This window comes from Petaurus breviceps, unplaced genomic scaffold, assembly GCF_028583685.1.
Source record: "Petaurus breviceps papuanus isolate PSGF00001 unplaced genomic scaffold, PetGlider_PUasm1.0 90842, whole genome shotgun sequence".
Classification (NCBI taxonomy): Eukaryota; Metazoa; Chordata; class Mammalia; order Diprotodontia; family Petauridae; genus Petaurus; species Petaurus breviceps.
Window position 1 is genome coordinate 4,659,837 of NW_027187358.1, and position 26,777 is coordinate 4,686,613.

A 26,777-nucleotide genomic window follows, 5' to 3' on the forward strand; every position below is an offset into this window, starting at 1 on the left:
GGTGAGCACAGGAGAGGGAAGGCTCTTGAGCTATAGTTTTAGGCATTCAGGCCCATGGAACACCTCAAATTGGGGCAACTCAAAGGGGGTACTTACAGTACTGATATCAACTATTGTGTCTGACCCATTTTTGTTGCTGTTGTTGCTTTTTGGAGGGGGTAGGCAGGGCAGTTGGGGTTAAGTGACATGCCCAAGGTCACACAGCTAGTAAGTGTTAATTGTCTGAGGTCGTATTTGAACTCAGGTCCTCTTGATTTCAAGCCCAGTGCTGTCTATTCACTGTGCCACCTAGCTGCCTGTGTTTGACCCATTTTGTTGACTTTCAATGCTGCCTTTCTTTACATTGTAGTCATTGTTACGAATGTTGTACTTATGGTTTTAATTTCTTTACTATGAATCATTTCATTCAACTCTGATCATATTCCTTTAAATTCTTCATATTTTTCATTCTTGTTACCTTATAAAACTTATTACAACTATTGGTGTTGCACACCTAATATAAGAGAAATCGTCTAACAGACTTCAAGGACTTTACAATACTGGGGAAAATGTTGGATTTAATTCTATAAAAGCACAAATTTCTGTTCCTTATGAAAAGCAGTTTATTGTTGTGAAATGACTATGGTTTTATGTTAGTATTTCAGAAATGGAAAATATAGAACACTTCTATTGATTATAAAGGGGGCCCATCAAATTTCTAAAGGGGACAAATGAATTTGTAGATATAAAGGGATAGTACTTTGGGAATTTTAATTAGCAAAAAAGCAAGGGAAAATAGATGTGAATTAACTTTATTGATGCAAAAAATTGGATGTTTACTGTAAGTCTTTTGCCAATAATAAATAAGTTAGGAACTAAGTTTTAGAGATATTGCCAAATAATGTTTAAAATATTTTAAGGATTTTGTAAAGTCTGTACTTTGAAGTCTGTTAGCCTAACTAAATTAATTGTACTTCCCTTCAGAATTAGTTATTTGTTTTCCTATTCCATAGCTAAGGGAAAATGTCTATCTTATGTCATTAGTCCCTCAGATAATCACATTTCGTCACTGGGTACATTTTGTAGACATGTCCCTGACCTATAGTGCACAGTTATTAAGCTGAAGGATATGAAGTATGTTATGTTTGAGTAGTTATAGAAAATACTAGTTTAAGCACATGTTTTTCTTCCAAATTAGAGAGCAATGATACAGGTTCCTGTTCCCAAACTACACTTTGATTGTAACACAGCATCTTTTATTCATTAAACAAGCATTTATTAAGAAAGGTCCATTACTTCTTGTTGGCTACTTCTGTTGTATTTCTCAGTTATTTCACGTGGAACTATAGCGTATTTCCTAAAAGATCACATAGTGTGTGTACTTTACAACTTTTTATGCACCATCTATAAGACACAGTATTGGATATCATGAAAGAAAAAAATGAACTGAGTTTAGCCTGATATTCATTGGGTCTAAGAGCTTGAATCCTGCTCAATTTAATTTATGTTTGGAAATAGGATCATAGGATTTGGAATGGGAAGAAAATTTAGAGATTATATAAAACACCATCCCTCTCATTTTATAAATGAAGAAATGGAGGCCCAGTGAGGTCAAGTTACTTGCCCAGAGTTATCAGATAGTAACTAGTGGGGCCAGGATTTGAGTCTAGAGTCTCAGACTCCAAATCCAGTGCTCTTTCCTCTATTTCATAGCAAGAGTGTTATGATTTGATTTTCTTGAGTCTTAATTATTCTAAAATGTGTCTTCCCTATATCAAGTTACTACTTTATTTTAAAGAAGAGGTTTTTCTGAGGGCATATAGTAGCTTCAGATTTTCAGTTTTATAAAATTTTAAAACGTTTATTTTTCAGCTTCCATGGAAGTCATTGACCAGCATCATTGAATATTATTACATGTGGAAAACTACTGATAGATATGTACAACAGGTAATCTTATCATTTTTATATTGATGAAGATGCTACAAAAAATTTTTAATTTGATTTAGTGATTTGTTATCCTGTGGTATTTTTATAACTGTTCATAAGTTTCAGAAGTAATTTTAATTAAACTATGTGTATGTTACTGAAGAAAGTGTCACTGAGAAGGTACACTGCAGTAGGAAAATACGACTTTTGTGTCTATCTCTGGAATTTCATTTTGGGCAGAAGTTAGTCCTCAGAGCTTCTAATGTTTCCTGTTAGGACAAAAACAAAACAAACAAAAACCTAGAGAAACACTTGACAAATCTTGGTCCTCTTTAATCTGAATAATTATATTTCATATCAGGTTCTAACAACGTATCTCCTTTTGGTGGCTCTTTATATTTTCTTTGCCAAACCCCATTTGTTGTGAAATCGTCATGACCTCACAGACCCATGTTTTAAGTTTTTAATTTATGTCTTTACTTTTACAAGCTGATCCTGTGATGTAATTTCATTTTCCTTCTCTTTGCTTATTTATTTATTTTTTTAAAGCAATCGGGGTTAAGTAACTTGCTCAAGGTTACACGGCCAGTTATTTCTAGGTGTGGTGCTGAGTATCTGAGCCCAGAGTTGATCCCCAGGTCATCCTGACACTGGAGCCGGTGCTCTTACTTGCTGAGCCACCTGGCCATCCCCACTTAGTTTATTTTAAATATGGTAGTAATTAGTCCTCGATTTGACTTACGTTGTCTTTTTCACATTCTCTTCCCTCTAGTATGCCCTCATGAGCCCAAAAAAGTGATACTCAGTTTTGAATTTTTCACCTTATACCTTGAATTTTGTGAGATTACAACTTTCCTTCTCACCTCTCTCTACCCCCCTCATGCCTTTCTTTTTTTTTTTTTTAAAGCAATTGGGGTTAAGTAACTTGCTCAAGGTTACACAGCCTACATTTCTGGGTGTGGTGTTAAGTATCAGAGCCTGGATTAGATCCCAGGTCATCCCGACTCTGGGACCACTGCTCTTACTCACTGCGCTACCTGCCCGCTCCATCATGCCTTTTCCCAAGTAGATTTTGGTCTCATAATTCCTCATGTCTCTGTAAGGAAAGAATTCACTTTTTAGCTTTCAGAAAATCAACTAAGAAGTGAAGTAAGAATCATACATTAAAAAAGTAGAAATCACAATTATTAAAAAAAAAATTTTTTCCTTGTCTTTATTTCTTATTGTTTTTTTTTTCCTTTTTGGAGGGGGGAAGGTAGGGCAATTGGGGTTAAGTGATTTACCCAAGGTCACACAGCTAGTCAGTGTTAAGTATCTGAGTCCGAATTTGAACTCAGGTCCTCCTGACTCCAGGGCTGGTGTTCTATCTACTGCGCCACCTCGCTGCCCCCATTTTTTATTGTTTTTAATGATGCTTTTATCATTCATATGGAAATGGGATATAGTATCTTTTATATCTTCACCTAAGTGATGTATTGATTCTCTTAATAATACTGTGTTTATCATTCTTTATATTGAGATATTATATATTAAAATTATATATATTAAAATTTATTGGGTGTTTTTATTGTAACAAATTTTATCTTTAAAAAGTAGGTACAAAAATTACTTTTTGAATATAAAGTCAAGGTTGCTTTGGTAATTGGTGCTTGGTTTAAGTACCTCATAATTTTAAGAAAAAAAGGAAGTAGTAGTAATTCTTATGCATTATATGTAAAATGTTTTCTCTTTCTTTTTATTTAGAAACGCCTGAAAGCTGCTGAAGCTGAAAGCAAATTGAAACAGGTCTATATTCCAACTTAGTAAGTAGTGAAGTTTTTCTTATGAATTTAAGAATTGATGTCAGTGCAAGTTATGCCCTTTCTTGCTGTTGAACCTCAATTAAATCACCAAACCTCTTTTCTGCTGTAGTTTCTTCCTCAGTAAAGGGATTCTGTTTTATATTAGACTGAAAAAAATGGGCTCATAGTAAGTTGGTGAGAGAAACCAAATTAGACAAATATGAGAGGCAGTGGATTTTGCCTCGTTCATAATGACAAGGAAAATGTCAGAAAGCACAACTATAAAGCATAAGTCTATGAATTGGGTGTGTTTTATTAAGTTGCAGCTTAAGAAGTTTCTAAATAGGGGTGTACTTTTGTCAGTGGTGTGGGCTGTGCAGATTTTGCCCTAATCTTTTCATTTGCCAAGGCTACTTAGAATGAATATTTTACGGTTTTTGTGAAGCATTCAGCATCTGTATTTTAAGCATATAAGGTGCTATGTATGATTTTTCTTATCAGCACAATGAAAATCTTCAGGATTCTAAGAGTATGAAGAGACCTTTAAGAACATGTAGTCTAACCTGTACTTGACAAAGAATCCCTTTTACATCATTTCTAGCCTTTGTTTGAAGAATTCCAGTGAGGGGGAACCCCTGGCAAGCTGTTTACATTTTTTGTAAATTTCTGATTTTTAGGAAAATTTCCCTTGTATCTACCCTAAATCTGCTTCTCTTCATTTTCCACTCATTTTTCCAAGTTCTGCTTTTTGACGCCAAGAAGATGAAATCAAATTGTCCTGTGTGACAATCCTTCTGATACTCAGAGTGCTGTCCTGTTCCCTCAAGACTCCTCCAAGCTAAACGTGTACAGAATCTTTCCATGCCCTGTTTTTGAAATGCTGGACTATCCTTATCATCCTCTTTTGGAAGCATTTCACCTTGTCTGTTTGCTTCCTAAAAGGTAGTTCCCAGAACTCAATACAAGTTGTGATGTCACAGTATAATGGAATCATAATTTCCCTCATTCTGGACACAATGCTTCACCTAATGCAGTCTTAGTTTCTTAATGCAGCCTCAGATAGCATTAACATTTTTTTGGCAGTTGTATAACCTTCTATATTCACCATATTGCACTCCATTTAAATCCATATCTGGCCATATCTCCTCTGTCCTTTATTTGTGAAACTTTTTTGAACCCAAGCATAAGAGTTTTTACTTGTCTCCATTAATTTCATCTCATTTGATTCAATGCATTCTTCATCTCCTCAGTTTTTAAAACACTGTCATTTCCCAGTACTGCCCCCACTCAGTAGAAAAAATCCCACCACCCTTGTTTTGTTAAACAAAACAAAGCTTCAACACATTGATTGTGTCTAGCAGCATATGCCTCATTCCACACTTCTACTCTATTACCTCTCTGGAGAAGGGGAAACATGCTTCTTCAGTCCTGGACATGATTCATCATTCCTTCAATTTTAATTCTTATTTCTTTTTTTATTATTTTTTCTTTATGTTATTAAAGTCATGTTTTTATCTTGGTTCTGCTTGTTTTAAAGTTAGCATCTGTGGGTGTAAATTTCCCGATTGTTTTCCGGATTTTTAATATTCATTGTTTCCTACAATGTAAAACTATTTGACTGTTTTCATATGCCACAATTTGTTCAGTTATTCCTCAGTCAGTGCAGATCCACTTCTATCTAGTTTGTTGGTGCTATAAAAATAATCACTGTAAGTCTTTTGGCAGGTTTGGGACCTTCCCTTCATCTTTTAATCTCTTTGGGGTAAATGTCCAATAGTGTATCACAAAGTGTGAGTAGCATAGTCTCTTTTCTATCATAATTACCAATTTTTGTCTACAGTGGTTGTATTAATTTGCCATTTGGCACCTATAGGGTTATTACTTTGCTTGTCTTCTCACAGTCCTACCAGTATTGGTTATTTCTGTCTTTCATTGTCTTTTTCAAATTGCCAATTTGTTGAACATGAGGTAAAAATCTCACAATTCTAATTTGTAGTATGCTTGTTATTATTGAATTGCCAAACTGTTGTCTCTCTGGGCTTCCACTCTCCCTTGACAGCAAGTACTCCTCCCTGCCCTTGAACTATGACCCAGAAGAGGGTATAGGCAATGAAGTTGCAAATATTGTCTGGTCCTGTGTCCAGTGCTAGCATAGTCTATACCAATTGCTAGGTACTCATGCCATCTCTGGCTTGGGAGTTCCTGAAGCTGATGCTGCTTCTGTTTTTATCACCTAATCCAGCTTCCTATTCCCATGTCACAGACCTCTCTTTCTGGCCTGCTATGTTGTCTTGGGCTGGAAGGAAGTCACACTCTGATCTTTTATTGGCTCTGCCACTCTAGAATTCAATTTCAGGCATTATTTTAAAGTTGTTTGGAGGGAAATATTGGGACGGCTCAGCCGAGCACTCTGTCTACTCCCACCATCTTGGTTTCTCCCCCAGAAGTCTTGATTGATTGGCCCTAAAGCGAACTGTCTCTTCAGTATATTAGACCAGTGAATCCTATCTATTCTTTTTCTAGATAGTTTAAAATCCTGTCTCTTGATCTAAGCATGGCAGACTACCACCAACAATTATGATGCATTGGTCATTCACCCATAAAGTTCCTGTTTCTACTTCACCAACCATTCCTTTTTTATTGGTTAGAATCACATCAAGAATAGCAGTTCCTCAATATAATTCATCAATTTCTTCAAGATTCAGCAGAGGTACTATTAAACCTTTCCTTAACTCCCCAACTGCCTTAAAACTGTATTGCTATTAGTTAGACAGATAGACAGACAGACACACACAGAGTTGATTTATGATTTCCTCTACCTTTTTAAGAATTAAATTGAATTAAGTCAGGTCACAAATGTATCTACTGCTCTACTTTTAGCAGTGATGGGCTTACAGCAGAAGCAGGTAGTTGAAGTGTTCCTTAACTATAATATGCTTCCATACCAGCTTTATGACCTGTTTCCCAACTTCCTTCTGCCCAGGTCATTTGCAGTAGAAGTCAAGGGAGTAGTTCTCAACAAGCATTTGTTAAATGACTGCTATGTGCCACACTGTACTAGGTGCGTGCTTTATAACCCACAACCATCTCTTTTTTCCTCTATCAGTTCTTAATCTTATGTTCTCTACCACTTTACCTCCTCAGCCACATGGATTTCTTTTTTTTTCTTTTCAAATTTTTTTCCAATTTCTTTATTTATTTTTAGTCTTCAACATTCATTTCCATAAGATTTTGAGTTATAGATTTCTTATTAATACATAGTTCTATTAATCCATCCCAGATCTTTATTATGTTTCCAATTGATTATGTATCCCACCTCATCACATCGATAACCTGGGAAGTCAAATTTACTTCTTCGTGTAACATTTTCTGGTTCACCCTATTTATTACTTTATATATAGACATCAGAGTTTTATTGCTGACTATCATTTGGATATGATATGGTACCTAGTACTCTCTCTCTCTGGTAACTAATGTGTCAGACCATGTGGTTAGCTTTCTCCCTTTCCCTCTTTCTACTTTTAAAACCTTCTATTAATCCTGACTAATTCACAAGTTTCTAGGCAGTTATGTTTTTACCAACCCTTATTATGTGGCCATAGCCAAGAGTGTGACATAAATATATTTTAAGCTATCTCTTAGAAATCCAATGCTATATTCTTAGTCAGCCGTTCTTTTCCAAAATCATCCTTTATCTTGAGCCCCCTACCTTCCCTTGGCAAGGGTAAAGAAAACAATATCTCCAGGATCTCCAGTTTTCTGTCTAGGATGCCATAGTCCTTAGTAGTGCTTTCTAGGTTCCTTTTGATAATATCATTTGTCCCAATAATATAAATCACCAAAAGTGGGCATTTGATAATCAGGTTTGCTAATTCTCAACAATCTTGCTGTCTTGTTCCAGATACGTGCCCTGAGAACATAATACAGTGTCATATTTGTCAGACCGGTAACTAGCCACTTCAGTATTCTTCCTTTTTCAAATCACCCTCACTACTAGGGACAGTTGCTGGAATCCCTCATACCTGGTGCCATATGTGGAGTCGTACCAAGAAAGGTCTTGGGGCTCAAGAAACTGCTTCAAGTGAGATGATAATACAACTTTGTGATGTTAAAGTGCTATCTAAATATCATTGTTATTTATTCCAGTGACAATGCAGTTCTGTGCCCTACAAAATAAGCTTCTTGTACCTATTGATAAAGTATCATGCATTTAGTATTCCTTTCCTTCTCTTTATCACATTTGTTCATCCTTCTACCTCCTGATGCTGGAGAGAATTCCCCTCTGACCTGTTAACATCTTTTTTTTCCCTTTTATTCCTCCTTGAAGCTCCACTTCCTAACTTCTGGGTAACCTGGAGAAGAGAAATATGGCCACTTTCTTCTAGGAAAGAGACCATTCTGTCCTTTGTACATTCATAAGTGTTACATGGTAGAAGAAAAAACACAGACATAGCATGCATCAGCAGATGACTATAAAATCATCCTCGTCCTCCAACTTGCCTGAAGGAAAATCATCAGTCTACTGTCTTCATTTTCATTGCTTCCTTGGCTAACTGATGTTGCAGACTACCTATTTCTGAGACTTAGGAGAGGAATATAATAAAATCCCTCCATCCTGTTTCAACTGAATGGTCAAACTCCTAACACTTTTCTCCATGTTTCTGCACATCCAACTCTGGCCTTCCTTAGGGAATGAAGGCTTAATTTGTTTTAACATATAGAAGCAGATAAGACAGAAATGCCTGTCATATAGTGGGTATTTAATAAATGCTTGTTGATTGTTAATTATTGTCACAAGAAAAAAAAATGTAATGAATTCTTTCTAATTCATTTCACTTTGGTGTCAGTTTCCAGATGCTTCCCTTTCTCTTTTATATTTCTATTTCTCTTTTATAGTGTCATCCAATGAAAATAGATGTTGATTTTTTTCCCTTGCTTTGCAATTAGGTTTACCATCTGAAAGTATTCTGTATATTAAAATATTCTGGGGCTTTGTTGGTTTGCTCGTTCAATTAATATATTCAATATGTATTTGAGTTCTATTCAGGCACTTAGGGTGAAAGAAAAGAAATGTATGACATAGTCACATGGAGATTCTTGTTTTGTGAGATGAGTGCTACATTTGTTTTCATTTTGTAATGTACTGAGTCCTTTGGTAATTCAATTTAGATATATTATTTAATACGTGCTTTTAGAACAGGTGGCCTCATAAAGAATGAATTATGATCTTTCACAGTAACCTTTTCTTCAAGGCTAATAACATAGCATTATTCTTCTGTGTACAGGTTTACAGGCCAAATATTACTATTCAAAGATGCAATGTGATATTTGTCCCACAAATCAACTTTTGTTTATATTTATATTTTGCAGTATATCTTGTGATTAAAGTGCTCCTGTGATTCATGAATCTTAGGATTTGACACATTTCTTATTGATCAGACCTTATGTAAACCTTATGATTATCTAAGATGTTTGGGGAAATAATTAAGGCTCTTCTTCATACTTTTCACAAGTAACAGTTTTGTGTCCAGCCAAAGAAAAGTACATATAATTTGGTTTCTGCATAAATTTTTTGTCTTTATCTCTTGTTTTGCAATGATCTTTATGGGAAGATTTTTGGGAATCTATAACAGATTATTGTTCACTATCTTGCATTCTCTTTAAAGTTATTTAAATAATGTATGTACTTTTATACATTTGTATAAATAGGTTTCTGTGCTGATCAGATTAACATGTGATTATAAATTATGCTAAGATGCAGAAACCATAACATGAAAGGTAGTAATTCACCTTTGCGAAGCTACATGATTGCTCTTATAAAATAAGCTCTCTTTGTTTTTAGGATTTGTGAAAAAAATGTTAATTTATATCTGCAGTGACAGTTATTCTTTGTATCCCTAAACTTTGAATTGAAGAATACGTCCTTGAAAAGAAACTTGAACAACTCTTCATTCTTCAATTTTGTTTTTACTCTCAAATCATTGTTACCTATATTAAAGTCCAAGTAGCATTCCATATTAAGTTACCAGATTACATACTTTTCCACAATTCTTTACTGAAATATATCAACAGTATTCTTAATTTATATTAACTTTTATTCAACCCATAACATTTTTCAATTTTCTAAGAAAATATCTGATAGCACATCAGTCAATATAACCTCAAGGGGTAAGCATTTCCTTCCACATATAATACAACTTTTTAAAATCAGAAATGTAATTATTACATGTCAGTTCTTTCAACCTGAACTGCTAAATCAACGGTTTTCACTTTGTATATTTTCAGCTGAAAAATACAAAACTATGAAAACAGTCCAAATAAGAGCCTGTTTGAATTAATTTTCATGTTTAAATTTACTTTTAAAGCCTCTTTTTTTCCCCTTCAGAATACCTCTTGACCCCAATTAGTGACAGGCACATTTAGCTCTAATTTATAAAGGAAGAAACTCAAAGGACATAGAAAGCAAAATGATTTATTTAGAGGTCACACAGAGAATCAATAATAGAACCAAGAGCAGTTCTTTCAACCAGTCCAAACTTGTTCTTTATATTTGCATGTGAGATTTTGACCTCACTGAGAAATCCAATTTATGGATTGGGCATTTGGGGGAGTAGTGGGAAGGCAAAGAGGGCTTCCACAAAAACAAGGAAGAAGGACTTAGGGTTTTTTGCTGGTTCTTTTGAATTCCAAGGAAATTCCATTGTTTTTGGAAGTCCAATTCCTGTTCCAGAGGGTTCATCAGGAAGAGAAAGATCCGGAAGCTTTTATCAATATATCTTGATATATATATAAAAAAATATCAATATATCTAGTACCGAAGTATGTCAAGATATCAAGCGTCAAAATCTTCCAGCTGAGATTTTTCTCATCATTTGAGGCTTTTGGTAGTCATTCTTTCCAGTTCAGCTCTTTGTTTACATCAGATTCATTTTTTACTTACATGTTATATTGTCTTAAATTATCAAGAAGACAATTGTTTTTACATGTAAAGTAATTAATCAACTACTGACACTTCTTGCTTTATATAAGTTGATGTTCCACAAACCTCTACGTAAAGTGATTTTCATGTAATGTGAATTTGCCTGTGGATGTAGGGAAGGGAGAGAGGGGCAGGAAGACAGCCACGTGTCTGTAAAAGGAGGGGGGCCAGCAGATGTTTCCAGGATGTGTTGGGGCTGGGGATGGAGAAGCAAGAGCAGGAGGAAGAACAAGGAGGGGCCAGAACTGAGATGAAAACCATGCTGGGGCAGATATATGGGGGTAGACACGGATACAGACAGAGGACAGGGAGTGATACACGTGGTACCCAAGTGTGGACAGACAGAAGGTCACCTGGAAGGGTGGATGGAGGGCGCAAAGGTCTTCTCTCATGATAGTACCAGAGGTCTCGAGCCAACCCCCAAGTCTGGCTCCGAACAGTGGCAGTGGTGGTCTCTCCACATATCTGTTCCTCTGTTTTCACTTCGAAGGTATTTTTAAGTTTTTTCCCTTTGGTGGGATGGGGTGGAAAGCCGCAGATGGTTGAGCGAGGGGCAAGAGCAGAGAAAGCACAATATCATACAGTGAAGTTAACATAGATGTTTTGTTTGAATGTGAATTTCTTTCAGAATTCTTTAGGTAAAGTCAAATTTGCATAATGTGTATGTACATAAAGCAGGAACTGTCTGTATAGATAACTAAAACTGTTGGAAAAAAGCATTACCGAAATAATTTAAGTCATCACTTTAAATCTTATTTAAAGCAACAAACCAAATCCCAACCAAATATCTGGCAGCAATGGCAAACCCAACACTGTGAATGGAGCTGTGGGAACCCCATATCAACCCCAGAATGCACTGATAGGACGGGCCTGTGAGAGCTGCTACAGTGAGTACTAAAGGGACTTGTTGGTTGAGTTTTAGATTATTAGGAAACCATAGGGCATTCCATACTTTACTAGGAACATTGAGTGGGCTGTTATAAGATGACTTAAGTCTTTCAGGATCCATTAAATAAATGCAATTGCATAAATAGCACATTTCTGCTTACACTTTGATCTTAGAAAAGTTGACAAGCTTAATAGCAGTTAGACATTGAGATTCTTGTGGCATATTTTCATTAACTGCTCTAATTTATTTTGGGTGTTACAGTGCTCTGTTATATTCAGTCCTATCAGGAACTTTCCAGAAGATAGCAGAAGTAAATGGTATTTTTCCTGGGTGTGTGGAGTGGTATTGGTGCAATTTGTTTCAGGATGATAAAGTTTTGGAAACTTTTTTGATCTGATCTGCAGTCAATCACAGTCAAATAACTAGAGAGATAAAAAAAAATAGAGCAATACTGCTTTGCTCTCACTGTTTTGAGATTACTGCCTGTTATACTTTTTGATCCTTAAGACTGATTGAAAGGTGTTTGAAATTCACTCCCGTGTACTTAGGTTCAAGCTCAGCTCTGATCCAAAGAGAAGTTTTATGAACCATAAATGGTTAAATTAGTAAAGCGAATCTCAGTGTATCTAAGAAAAATAATTTCCATTTCCATTATTATTAGGTAGCAGGCAGAAATAAGCCATAAAAAGGTGACTTCCTCCTATTTTAGGTTTTCATAAAATGCCTTAATAATTTTGAGTTGTAATTTCCAAAGACATAAATCACACCCATATTTAAATTAAGTATGGTAATGACTGTGATTGTTGTTTTATCTGTGCAGTTCTTCCTTCTATTCATGTAGATAATAGAAAACATAATTGACTATCTTAAAGAATTAATTTCATCATCTAATCAGCATGATTGCCTAATGTTTTCTATAATTAAATTTTTTATAATTTATCCTTTTTTAAAAAGCACAGCAGTATGGAAGATAATTTATTTAATAACCTCTAACGTGTACTAGGAACTGAGCATATTATAGAAATAGTTTTTGTATCCTTTTATTAGAGTGTATATGTGTATATAGAATTTATTCTTTTTAATGGGCTATAAAATGAGAGGAAAGGAAAAAATGGAAATAAGATCACAAACAAAAAATGTCTTTGAAATTCTGCCATAGAATATTTTTATTGATGTTGGCTAGAAATTTAGCTACATTATTTTCTTATTCTTAGCCACACAGTCTCACCAATGGTATTCTTGGGGGCCACCTAACATGCAATGTAGATTATGTGCAACCTGTTGGCTGTATTGGAAAAAATACGGTGGCCTGAAAATGCCAACACAGACAGAAGAAGAGAAGCTATCACCCAACCCAACTACAGAGGTATGTATACAAGAGGCCATTTTTTTAGTGTTTGATGTGGAGCATATGTTTCTTGATGTTTTGGGCTCTCTTGGTAAACAAAGAATTAAGTTAAAAAATTATTCAGTAAATATCTATTAAATACCTTGAGCGTGGAACACATTTATGTTAGTGTCAAGGGTAATAGAATGAGATAAAACTTAGTCCAGTCTAGTAGGGCGATCAGGTCTACACAGAGAATATTTTAAAATATAATTTAATGTTTTAGAGAAATGCAAAGTAGAATACTGTGCCATGGGGAAATATTACCAGCAGGTTGATGAAGAGGTTTCATGGAGATAGTGGCATTTGAGTTAAGTTTGAAAGGATAGGTGGGAATTTAGCAAACTAGGAGAACAACAATAGCTGACATTCCAGGAGTTAGGACAGCACAGGGCATTTTTAGGGAGGGTGTGTCCTCTTTGAAGTGTAGGAATGAGGAGTGTGGATTAAGACTTGGATAGGTAGGCTGGCACTAGTTTACAGAAGAAAAGCAACAGGGGCGGCCAGGTAGCACAGAAAGTAAGAGCACCAGCCCCAGAGTCGGGATGACCTGGGATCAAATCCGGGCTCAGACACTTAGCACCCACCCAGAAACACCTGGCCATGTAACCTTGAGCAAGTTACTTAACCCCAATTGCTTAGGGGAGGCCAGGTGGTGCAGTGAGTAAGAGCACCGGCCCCAGAGTCGGGATGACCTGGGATCAAATCAGGGCTCTGATACTTAGCACCACACCCAGAAATAACTGGCCGTGTAACCTTGGACAAGTTACTTAACCCCCAATGCTTTAAAAAAAAAAGATAAGCAACAGAGTTTTACTTTACTTTCAGGAAATAAGCAACAGAGTTTTACTTTACTTTCAGGAAAATAGGTAGATTTTGGAGCAGATGAGGGATGTAATCATATCTGCATTTAAAGAAAATTACAATGAGAAATAAGAAATAGATTTGGAATATATTTAGAATATATTGGAATATATTTAGAAGTTCTTGCAGTAGGCCATACAAGTGCTCAGGAGGATGTGTACTAGGGATGTATACAAGGGGAATAGGGAAGAATGGGTGGGTGCAGCAAGTATTGCAGTTAGAATCAGTAAGACTTGCTAACTGATGAGATTTGCAAGTGTAGTAAAGGGAATAGGAAAAAATAATGCCATTCTTTTGAAAATAGGAATTTGGATGACTGATAGCGGCACTGAAAGAAATAATGAAGTCTGAAAAAGGAACATGCCTACCTTAAGGGCTAGGATGAGAAATGGGGAGAGAGATTAGTATGTTGTATCGAAAGACAAAGACAAAGCAAATATCTCCACTCATTAAGGATAAATTGTGAGGTCAAGGAAGAAAAGTACTTATAAAAGGCCATGGGATTTAATGTTTAGGAGTTCATTCAGAAAGAGGTTTCCTAGGTGGAGAGCAGTGTTTGATAGCTTGATCATTAATGGGTGATGAAACAGAAGCATCAAGTTCAGCATAACATTTGAACATCTTTGCATCATTAATTCATTAATCACTTATTGATTACCAAATTAAACATTATTGAAAATATTGGGGCCAATCATTGCACAAATTTTCCTTCTTTCCACCAAAGGCACTGAAATTCTGTAGTCTTTCTCAGCCTGTAGAACAGTAAGTGAAGTATAAGCCACACTTCTTCATCTATCATATTTGCCCTATGAAGATTTGCTTTGTCTCAATGAAATATTACCTTTAAGTATAGAATGCTAATTATTTTTTACTAAAGCCATTTAGGATCTCCCTGTGGCATAGAGGGAACCCTGGGTTCTCTTTTGCTGTACCAGTCGAGCACAAGTTGGACTTGACAAGACTTCACATACTGCCTTTCAAGATTATGTATCAGTCAGTTATCTGGAGATAAGCCTAGGTCAGTTCCCTGGGCTCATCACCAGATGGTTGACTGCTAGGTGATTTTTTTCCCCTTAGTTACAGGAATTCATAAAAATCATATACTTAAGGAATAGCAGAATTACAGCCTTGTTGGTGAGAAGCATATACATACTCATAAAATTATGGTTTTCTTCATAGGAAGTGATTTATTTGGAAAACACATTCTAATGAAGAACTTATTAGCAACTGTTGAAAAATTATGTATACCAAAGAGGCAAGATGAATGTGCAGCTACATCTTTTTTTAATCTGCCTTATTTTACTCTTGCCAAATCTTCCTTTTCAGACTGTCCTGGCTCTTTGAAAAAAAGTACAAAATGACAGGACCTTAATCTTGTGGCATGAGTAATTGAAATGTCAGTGTGGCTAAATTCTCTTAGATTGAAAATGTCAAACTATATTAGGCCCTATCTCTACTAGTAAAGAAAATATTTTCTTCTGTTTCTGCCTCAGGGAATCCCTCAATACTAGAGTTGGTGACGTGAGATTAGCCCTCTCAGTGAGGCCTCAATTTATTTGTGCTTTTTCCACGTTGCTTTTGGCATCTTGAGAATTATAAACACACAAGTTCCATGTGATTTTCTTGCCCCACACCTGGTTTTAACAACAGGCTATTGAGTCATCTCTATATATTAATGAATGTAGCAAGGTGCATTTACACTCAAACATGATGAAGACAATGTTGAGCTTTATTACTTTAGTCGATTTTGGTTTCTGGTTTTTGCAGGATCCCCGTGTTAGAGGTCACATGTCACGTCAGGCCACACAGGGAATGCCAGTCCGTAACACTGGAAGTCCAAAGTCATCTGTGAAGACCCGCCAAGCTTTCTTCCTTCATACTACATGTTTGACCAAACTTGCTCGCCAGGTCTGCAAAAATACCCTCCGGCTGCGGCAGGCAGCAAGACGACCCTTTGTCCCTATTAATTGTGCTGCCATTAGGGCAGAATGTAAGATGCTTTTAAATTCTTAACTATATGTGCTGTGCTTCTGATCATTTTTCTGTTTTTTTTTTGTTTTCTTTTTGTTTTCTTTTTTGGTTTTTTGTTTGTTTGCAATAAACATCATTTCTTGTCTACAGCCTTTATTTGGTTTAATTTTTTAAAATTTTTTGTCTATTCTAGTTTTAACTTACCAACTTAATGAAATACACTAGAACCTTACTGTTTTCCATAAGTTCAGTATAAACTTGGTCTCTTTGTATACTTTCCAAGAGGTCCTATTAAGTGGCACTTTTACCCTATAAAATGAGTGCCAAAGAATTGACTCCGAGCCTTTGTGAGGCTTTATTATATGCTGATGTATTTCAGTACAATAGGAAATCTTATTTGAATGAGTTAATGTTACAGTTTCATTAAGTCTTATTATTTGACATCTAGCATTTTTTTGTGTCTGCCACCTCTCATTTTCCCATTAGCATTCACAGCTACTACCCAACATTATCTAAAAGTTTCATAAGTTTATATTTCTGTTAGACTGTAAATTGTAAATACATTTTGCAGAACCTTGAATTACTTTGGATGAGGATTCTGAGAAGAATCTCTTAACCTAAACTCTGGGTGTGGTATTAGACTTTTATTTTCCTGTGTTCAACATTTTTTTCATCGTATAAACATATGTCATTGAATCATATATTTCCATGTGTTCTTTACATGATTGTGTGGCTATCATTTTCTACACATAGCACGTGACATTGGGGTTATGAATTTATGTTGTCATTGAGTAGATTATCCCATCACCACCCCAGCAACTAGACACTTACCCAACTTTGGTAGGGCAGCCTGAATTCATGCTGGGATTGAAAAAAGAAAGAATATCTAAAGTGCATTTTCTTTCCCTGATACAAACTTCTCACAAAACTGTGCAGTTTTGAGATGTATAGGTAAAAGTTCTCTGAGAGAGTAAAAGATGCCTCCTTAAAGGGAATATAGTAAATACAGATTGTTTACAAAGGTCCTAGGATTTTGGGAAGAGGGGGCTTAAAAAAAATAGCATTAAATAAACATTGATAACCTTACCTATATTGTTCCTTATTGACACTTTCCCTGGCTTATAGGTTTAAATATGAACCTAAGAGCTTTCTTCTTTAAGAAATGGGGAAAACATATCTTTGGGTTCAACTCTTCTAGTCATCTGCTTTGAAAAACATTAACTTAATATGTAATTTAAACTTTTAATGAAAATGAGGAGTAAAGATGTTGAGAGGAAATAAATGAGATTCTTTTTTTTATTATCTGGGACCCAGTTTCATCTTTGTTTCTATAACTGGGGGAGAAATAACACAAATTAAAATTAGCCATTGAGGAAACTTGCATTCCTTGTGATTTTCCTGCAAATCTATCTGTTAATTTGTACCCTAGCTTTATTTTTGTTGTTGCTTCACTAAATTGTCATCTCATTTTTTTCCTCAATTAAACTGCCTTATTGTCAAAGGTGTCAGGGTTTAATTTACCTGGATTTGATTTCAGAAATTAATTAGACTATCATTTAAAATAAAACACCAGCCATTTGTTTTGGTGAGATTCAAAAAACACTTGTTACCTTACATTTTCTAAACATTTATACTTATCAACTCCAGGGAGAATACTACATTTAGAATGTGATTCTTACAGAAAGTTCACTCATGCTCTGAGGCTTTAGATTTTAAGTTTTCTGCAGAGAAGTTTTTGATGAACTGTCTTTTTCTAGTACCTAACTGATTGCATTTTACATCTTTATAGCCTTTCTTGGTGAGCCCTATTACAACATTAACAACAGTTCCTTTGGTTGCTTAATTCTTTTACAGGGGCATTCAGATAGAATGCTGACAAACAAGGCATTCTGATTAGTGCAGCCAATTAAAATTTGAATGTGTACTCTGAGAGGAGAACACAGCTCTATTTTTATGTTGGGAAATTATTTATTTGTTATTAAGTAGTAACTACCATCTTGACACATGTCCTCCTGAATTTGGTTTTCTGTATAAAAATTGAAGTTATATATACTTTACTGTATATATTTGACCTCCCTTCACCTTCCCACACTGGTTTGGCACCACCATTGTTGCTTAATAGTGAGGTAAGAACAATGGTACACTGACACAGGGGGAGGTAAGCTGTCCATATGTATTCATTCTTATGGTAACAAAAAAATTTAAGTTAAAAATAGGTTGAAGTACTAAAACTGAAGAATTTTCTTGCATGTATTTTAGAATATTTGCAGATAGGACATAACACATTTTTCATCAAGTTTTAGATCCTTTTTAAAAAATGATGGAGGGTAGGTATATATTAGTGTTGACCAGCCACATTTTGGTTCTTGTATGGTTTTGAAAATATCACTTTTTAAGCATTAAATAACAAGACAGGATCACCAGTGGACAGATCACCACGACCCTTAAGGTTACTAGATCATACCCACTGCAGAGCTGAAGCACCAGATTATCCTTGATGAAATCCACCAATGACAACAAATTTGAGTTATCAATTAAATTTTGTCTTATTTCCTCAACATTGAGTCATGAAAGCATGTTGTAGTTGGGTTGTGAGGTTAAATCAAATGTCTGGTAGCTTTTCCTACTCATGGCTAATTGCTGCAACACTTTCCCGCCTCAGGAGGTTTGGGGGTAGTGATTTAGTTTGCTTACTTAGCCTCTGTGGGCTAGCCCAATATTCTGTTTGAATTTCACTTTCTTCAGCTATGTCACATTAGGATAATAATTATTTTGAAGGTTATTTTCAGGATCAGATAATAGTGTTTGTGAAATGCTATATAAATGCTAGTATTAGTATCACTGTTGTTACTTATTATAAGTAGTTCAGGATAATAGACCTTCACATGAAAAAGAGGTCTATGAGTTTGTGCCCCACTGGAATTGAATGCTATAGTGTTCCATGTTGAGAGATACATTCATAAGGTGCTCCAATATAGCTTAATTCTGTCAAGGAGCTAATGTAACCTCAGAGGGAAAAAATAAATCCTAATACTCTTTTTTTTTTACATGCCAGATTTTGTTTTGACCATTCTGTAAATGTCTTGAATAGGGTTCCATGACATGTTAAACCCAGAGAACTGGAGATGAAATTTTGCTCACATAATAATAGAATTAGTAACACATTTTTGTAGCATGTTATGGTTTACAAAGTACTTTCTCCCACAAGAAACCTATGAAGTATAATGCAGATTTTCTTATGCTCATTTTGCAGATGAGGAAGCTGAGGTTCCATTATGTAAAAATGACTTGCAAATCATCACATAGCTAGTTTAGGAAGTATTGGAGCTAAAATTCGACAATTGCCACAAAAACCATTGGACTCATCAAGATTTGTGAACATTTTTCCTTCACATGATCTTGGGTGTTTTCGTATAAACTCAAACCCACTGTGTTCTATTTCAAACAATCTACTTTGCAAGGATTTAAAAAACTGCTACACTTAAGCATATAGACCAATAGCTGAGTAGTACTAATTTTAACAGTGATTCATCAAATTTGGCATTAAAAAAGCTGTAAGTGCAAGTGAGGTCCATACCAAGTAAATAAGCCCTATCTTCTGCTAAGCAAATCGAGAATAAGAGGCAAATTTCCCCTTCTTTGGAACACTTGGGTATTTCTCAGATGTACCAATAGATAACTGTCTTGTTTGACCTTTAGAAGGGGCCCCATTCTATGGTGTTGCTAATGAATTATTCATTTGGCCATAATCAATTGAGGCAAATACTTTATATATGGCCTAAGCATTATTAGTGACCTCAAAATTAGAGTGAAATTTTTTATAATAGATGTTACTTGATTTCTAATCCAGTGTTTCTGGGGAGGAAAACAATATGATGGAGAGGACACTCAAAAGACCTGAGTTTCAGTCCTTGTTTTATCACCTAAGAACTGTGTGACCATGGACAAGTCACTTCTCTTTTCTTACTTATCTGCAAAATGAGGGACATGTGCCTTAGATGATTTCTTATCCTTTTTGGTTTAACTTCCAGGATGGGGCTTCATTTAGAATATGAGATTTTCCCATTTTAATTTGCTTCCTCCTGCGTTTAAATTTGAATCTGTGGTAATTTCCCTTTCCCAGACTATTCAGAAATTTCACACCAAAGATACTAGTTTCCATAGCATATTTGTTTTCCCTTAATTTCCACAACATATATATAAGCCAGTTCATGGAATATATTTTTGAGGCCCTTCTATTGCTATAAAATTTTTGATTAGTTATGAAAATTCTTTTTTCTCTCAAGCAGTGGCCCTAAGACTTAGCACCTTGAATCTCAGTTTCTTTCCCTGTAAAAGAATAAGAGCTTATATTTATATAGCACTTGACAAGTTACAGTGCACTTCCTTCTCCTGTAGGAAGTGTAAGTATTATTATTATCTCTGTTTTACAGAAGAGGAAGCTCAGAAAGGTGAGTGGCTTGGCCAAAAATCACCTTGCTAGTTAGTGTTAGGGCTGAGACTTGAACTCACATGTCAAAGTGCAGTGAAGATCACCTCAAAGGACTTCAGTATCACAAACTAATGAAATCTGTAATATAAAATATTGCTTACTAGAATCAACAGAGTTGCTAATTAGATAAGAAATTATGAGCAGAATATTTGTGTTTGGGTGATTTGGTCATACATACCCACACAAGTGAGTTTTTTGTTTTACTTTCCTGTTCTCTCCACCCCCACTCCCTACCCCCCCAGTTTACCCTACATGAGTATCAATGCTCTCCATCCTTTAGCTTTGAGCAGCAAGGCTAATTAAAAAAAAAAATAATAATAAAAACAGGGGAAAAAAAAACTGTTGCACTTCCGCCAAAGAAGGATTTGACAAATGAAGTTTTATATATAGGCTTAAACTATAATATCATGTATCCTTAGACCCATACTAGGACAGAATGATAATTTTCATAATATTATCTAGAGAAAGATTACTTTTGTATAATAGTCTAAGTCTGACATTCAGAATTTGGCACCTGGTATTTTTCTTCAGGATAGGAAGTGAAATAAATTTAACTGATGATATGAATACAGTGACAGTCTTTATCTAAAAATAATTGGAATGCTATGGTACTTATTTTCATAAATGATTTTCCTCTATTACACATTTCAAGTGTAACAAAGTTTTAAAGGTCTAGTGAGGTTTAGAAGGAAATATTTTAACATTGACTTCTCAGTAATTTGACAGCACCAGAATATTTGTTCTTTAAGAACCTCCTTTTAGGATTTGTGGAGCACTAGGCAGTTATACCTAAAAGTGTGCCAAAAATGCTTTCATTGTATTTCTGCCCAGATGTCCTCTAATAAGCATCTACTTTATAAAAATTTCCCAAATAGAAATAAAGAATTAGATACATGGAAAACAAAGAAATTGGATCATAAAACACTCACAGTGGTTACAAAAGAAATTATTTATATTACGCATGTAAACATTTCATGTGCCATGCCATGGTCTCTGCTACTGTACATGACAGAATGATAGTGTTAGACTTGCAGGTAGAAAGACCCAGATTCAAATCCTGCTTCCATTATAAGCCATGTGACCCTAGCAAGTATTTATCTTCTCTCAGTCTCAGTTTTCTCATCTGTAAAATAAGAATAGTATCTGAGCACAACAGGGTTGTGAGTGTCAAAGAAATAACTAAACTGGAATATTGGAACATATCTTGTAATGCCAAAAACATATCCTGCTCCCATTTCTCAGCTCCCAAGGCTGTTGTGTACTGAAAGATTCCCTCATTAGGGAGTTCCCAGGAAGACAAAAGGGAAGCTTCCTGTAGTAGAATTAGGAAGCCAATAGATACATTTTTCAGATAATAGGGGAAGTAGCATAAATACTGAATTGAATTGGTTAAAGCTGCTTTGTTGGGGAAAAAAAAATCAAAGCAAAGCCAAAAGTAAAACCATCACCTTTTTTCAATGTATATTTTATTAGGACTCCTGCATATTCTAGTCCCACAACTTTTTCTGGTATGAAAGTCTTCCGTATGCCACTACTGGTATTTTCTATCCACATGACAGCTAATTAAAGCACATGTGTTTGCTTGGGCTTAGTGCCTTGTTTTTCTCTGCCTGAAACATCTAGTGGGTTATAAGCAGACTTGTGAGGACTTTTATGAGCTAATCAGGATCTTTCTAATATCTGATAGATGAAACCCTCTGTCTACAAACAGGCACTTAACCACTCACGTCTCAGAAGTAATGACATTGTAGAATTCTACAGCAGAGTAAAAAATGAGCTGTGAGACCAAATGTCCCAGTGAGGGCATCATCTTCTGCATTCAGATTTGCCAAAATAGGTTAAGACTTTCTCATTCTGAACCTGCTGCAGCTGTCTGGAGCAGGAAGGGGCCTTTCTCTTGTCTTAATCCTGTCAATTGCCCTGTTCATCTGCCACGCAACACTACATTCATCTCACGGTAAGATTGGCTCAATGTTACTTTTCAGAGATCTCTCTCAGTTACAGTGACTCATCTCAGCTGCCTAACAACTACAAAAAAGGTTGTCACTGTTCGTATGTAATGCAGTGAACTAAAAGGAAAGGCTTTCACAAATGCAACTTTTTTTTTTCCCAAATAGACATGTTAATCTGGCATGTGTGTGAAGGCATATTTGTAAGATTCTCTTTTCTGGGGCTTCTGGGTGGGAAGTTCACATCAAATTCAGGAACTGAAAAGAAAGTGTAACTAGAAAAGTTTTACATTTTTCATCAACAAGGGTGGGGTGGGAGACACACCATCACCTTATTCAACTTAACATTTTGATTTCCAAAGTGTGTGTGTATGTAGATGGAGAAACTAGGAGGCTTACTGGTGTGTTTGTGTTTGTTTCTTTCCTCAGATGCAGACAGACACTCAGAGGTATCTGGAAGTCCTCTAAAGAGCAAAAGCACCAGAAAACCTTTGGCTTGTATCATTGGTTATTTAGGTAGGTGCATGTATTAGGCCTATGTAATAATTCTTTGTGCAAAATCCCTTCAATGCTCATCTATTCTTTTCAAGTGACTTAAATTAGATGCATTTAGACCTTCATTTGGTTATGAAATTCTGTCTAAAGATTACATTTGAAAAAGCGATCCTTTGTGTTGGTTTTTTTTCCTTTTACTCTGAAAACCCTCAAGCATAATGGTCATTAGGACCCTTTGTTCCATCTGCATGTAGAAACTTCAATGCTTTTTATAATTAGGAATGGCATTGCCATAAAAAGATTGTTAGGCAGTAACCTCATGATTTCTTTGCAAAATTCTGAGATGAATAATTTATATAATGATGGTTATTAATATACCTCGATGCAAAAATGGAATTGTGTGCGTGCTTGAATTGTTTGTTAGCTTTTCATTTCCTCATAAAAATGAAATGCATTCCTAGGATAAGATTTAGTCTTCTTATTCTATTAGAGAAATTTATAAAGTAATCATACTACATACATTAAAGACATCCAGTTGTTCTTAAAATCAAGACAGCCCTTTAATGTGAATGTTGTCATCAGAGCAAATTATGATTCCACAGCTCAGAGCAGCTCTCTTTATACTTGATGTCCTTCAAGGGAAAAATAGAATTATTAAGATGTTCCCTTTCCAGTGTCATATGAACATTATAGCATTAGATTAGTTATTCCTTGCAAAGTGCTTTGAGATTTCATTGTGGATTTGGGAGTCAGAAGACCTGGGTTAGAGTCCTTGTTCTGACACTCTTTAAGACCATGGGGAGCAAGTAACAACTTCTCAGAGTCTGTTTCTTCATTTGTTAAGGTGATACTTTCACTGCTACCTAGCATGGTGTAGCAGCAAGCACCCCAGAGTTCCCAGGGTGGCTGCTAGCACAGGTTCTTGGATCTGCTTTGATAAAGGAAAGCAACTCAAAATGGGTTAACAAGCTTACTTTAATCAGTCAGACATATATCATTTACCTTGTTCAGGGGAAAAGGTCAGCACCCCGAACTTCAAAGCATACAGGCAGAATTATCAAGACAGAAACAGATCAAGTAGACAGATTTCCAAACTGTCCAACCATTACATCCATACCCAGTCAACATCTGGGTTTTTCAAAGCCAGGGGGGCTCTGGACAACGGCTTTTCAGAATACAGATCAAATCACAGAACACTTCTCAAAGTGAGTCCCCAAAACAAAGCCTCACATCAGGGCTTATATAGCCTTCTCCTGGCTCAGAGAATGTAACAACCTTATTGACTCACTGGCCAATCAAGAAGTATCCACTGAAAAACAAGCCTCCCACCCCAGGGTCCAGGTGCACTTTAGCCTAGGGGCAGGGAAGATCTTTAAATTTGCATTTCCATTACACATGGCTATTGTGAGCCACAGACCCTTGAAAGGGACATAGAAATGTGACTTGCTGTTATACTACATTGTAGGGTTTGGTTCCATAATCTTGTGACAGGAGTTCCTACTCTCGTCCTTTATTCAGGTTTTTGAAGGAACAGAATATTCAGTTGTAATGTATGAGGCTGTTTCAGAGTCAACTGGGGCCTCCTCCTTTCAACCAGGTCACTGTACTGACATGGGCCAAATTTGAGTAATGGCATATTTCTGTGGAATAGAGAGCCAAGAAGTAGTCAGCACAGTAGAACCATTCCAAGGGGAACAGCAAGTCAAAGCGATTGCCTCAAACCCTCCATTTTTAAGGGTCACTTTGCTGCTACTGAAAATGTGTTGTGACTTGGCCATCAATAGAAAGAGAAAGGGACTAACCAGTTGGTACAAACAGAAAGCTGAGGTAGTTTGACCTCCTGAGATCATTCATCTCACTGGCCTCAGCTTCTTCATAGAAAATGAGGGGGTCTACAAAGTCCCTTCCAGCACTAAGCTCCTGTGGGTAAGGGTTCCTTTGGAGCAATTTATCCTGGGTCCTGCTCTTCTCTCTCACACTTACCCCAGACCCTCAGTATGCCTAGTTATAATTTAATTACAGATGAAGATGAAAAATGCGGACTAGGACACCTGGGAAGATAGCTCCTGTTTTGATTACAAGCATACAGAGTAAAATATTGTTAGTCATACCTTTCAGGGGCTTTTTTCAGGGCTGTGTATCTCCTAGGAGTCTGCTTATTTCTACTACCGTGTCCTTGCCATGCTTCCAGTGAAGAGTCGGGCACCATCTTCCTTTAATAAGATAAATGGTTCTGAGTGACCTCAGGTGGCTTCTTTTACATATGGTCCTCACGAAAGGCTCAGATCTAGTACTCAGGGGAGAGTCAGCCCTTTTTAGATAAGTAGAACCATGGTAACCAGCACTTGAGGCTGATTCATTATGCACTGCCTTGAAAAATATGCTGGTTCCTAAGAAATTGACTTTTAAGATCATTAGAAAATGAGATACATACCTAGTCATCAGCTAGAATGCATAGAGATATTTTAATAACTTGTTCCTTGTTGAGAAAAACCTTATTTCTTGTCAACAGAGATCCATCCTGCAAAGAAACCAAATGTGCTAAGATCTGCGCCCAGCCTGCAAAGCCCATCCACTAAGCGAATGCTTGCCACCCCAAACCATGCATCTCTGAGTATCTTGGGAAAGAGAAACTACAGCCATCACAATGGCCTGGATGGTATGTACGCCTGGCATTGCAGGGAGATATGACAAAAGACTGAAGCTTTTTCTCCCTTGTCTTGAGAAGTGAATCATAGATCTGTTATCTCCACCCTGGTACCTCATCCAAGCATACCATAAATGCAAGGAGATGGAAAATTTGCCTTTGCCACAGCATATTAAATTTAGTCCAGTGACATTACTCTAAATCACCTTAAAGGTGAGACATTTTTTCACTCACTGCCCTGATATGGATAGTTTGTAGGAGTGATTTGAAATTCAGACATATATATATATATATATATATATATATAGTCTATATTTAGAAGGTTGCTTTTCTTGCCTGGGAATGCCTTCTCCCTGATTCTTAAAAAAAGCAAGGGAAAGGTTGACCGTACAAAATCAGTTTCTTTGAACAAATGTGATGATTTTGTCTTGTATCTGAGTCATCAAATGGCTTCAGAGGGACCTTTCTACAGTACAGTGGTCACTTTGTGGTTTGTGCTTATTATCCCTTCCACTTTAAATTGGGCTTTTTTTGTACTTGACTGGACTGCAGATCATACTAAGGGAGCTACCTGGGAATACCCAGAACCAAAGGCTGTGCCTTACATGTAGTAAACACAATATAATTGTGTTGAATAAATAAAAAACCAAGCTAACAAAAAATGGAAAGACTAGATTATAGCATATCGACTTTAGTATCATAGTACCTGTGTTGGCATTGTCTGTAATGACTTTCTTCATTTGCAACTGAATTATATTATGTGCTTGAATTGCAAACATATCTGGAATAAATCAGCCAGAAAATGAATTATACATTTCAGAAGGCCTTGAGTTTACAGCTGTCAGGGTTGTTTTAAGTGTTCACATATTTTTATGAACAAGGCTGTTCCTAGACTTTTCATGCTTTGTTGAACTCTAAACTCTCTTAGTGACAATAGGTCACATAGGAAATCCCATAAGGTGAAGATTTCCTCAGAAATGCTTTTCTTCCATTTGTCTGCCAAGTTTTGATGGTTGTCATAATGACTATGGCAGTGAAGATTTGGAAGAGTTGGGTAGGAAAACTTCTCATAAATCTTTGGCCACCGGTGTGTTGTAAATATACTTTGGGAGAATATAAACCATTTTTCACTCCTTACAGACTCATCCTTTGAGCCTTTGCAGAAAAGTTTGCCTGCTCACAAAAATATTAGCCAATGGTTCCCACACTAATCAAAATCTCAACTGCAACATGCCTCCAATTGGTACAACAGAAACCCAAGGAAGGGTCAGAGTCAAGGACCTAGTGTACTTAAAATTTTTTTCTGATTCTTGTCTCTAGCTTCTTTTGATTAAGTACTTAGTCTTTTGGGCTCAGGCTTATTTAGTCATTTGGGGTGTTTGCTATAGGAAATCATATCTTTCTACCTACATACCCCT

The 26,777-nt window shown here is 36.1% G+C and overlaps 1 protein-coding gene across 1 annotated transcript in view; it reads left to right on the forward strand.

Annotated features, from left to right (window-relative positions):
- Nucleotides 1-26,777, forward strand: part of MTA3 (metastasis associated 1 family member 3) — a 207,845-nt gene that overhangs the window by 166,123 nt on the left and 14,945 nt on the right. Inside the window, exons 10-16 of the mRNA XM_069071589.1 lie at nucleotides 1,852-1,926; nucleotides 3,649-3,707; nucleotides 11,428-11,552; nucleotides 12,769-12,920; nucleotides 15,573-15,795; nucleotides 22,647-22,733; nucleotides 25,225-25,371. Of these exons, the coding sequence (XP_068927690.1) occupies nucleotides 1,852-1,926; nucleotides 3,649-3,707; nucleotides 11,428-11,552; nucleotides 12,769-12,920; nucleotides 15,573-15,795; nucleotides 22,647-22,733; nucleotides 25,225-25,371 (868 nt within the window). The remainder of the gene's footprint in view (nucleotides 1-1,851; nucleotides 1,927-3,648; nucleotides 3,708-11,427; nucleotides 11,553-12,768; nucleotides 12,921-15,572; nucleotides 15,796-22,646; nucleotides 22,734-25,224; nucleotides 25,372-26,777) is intronic.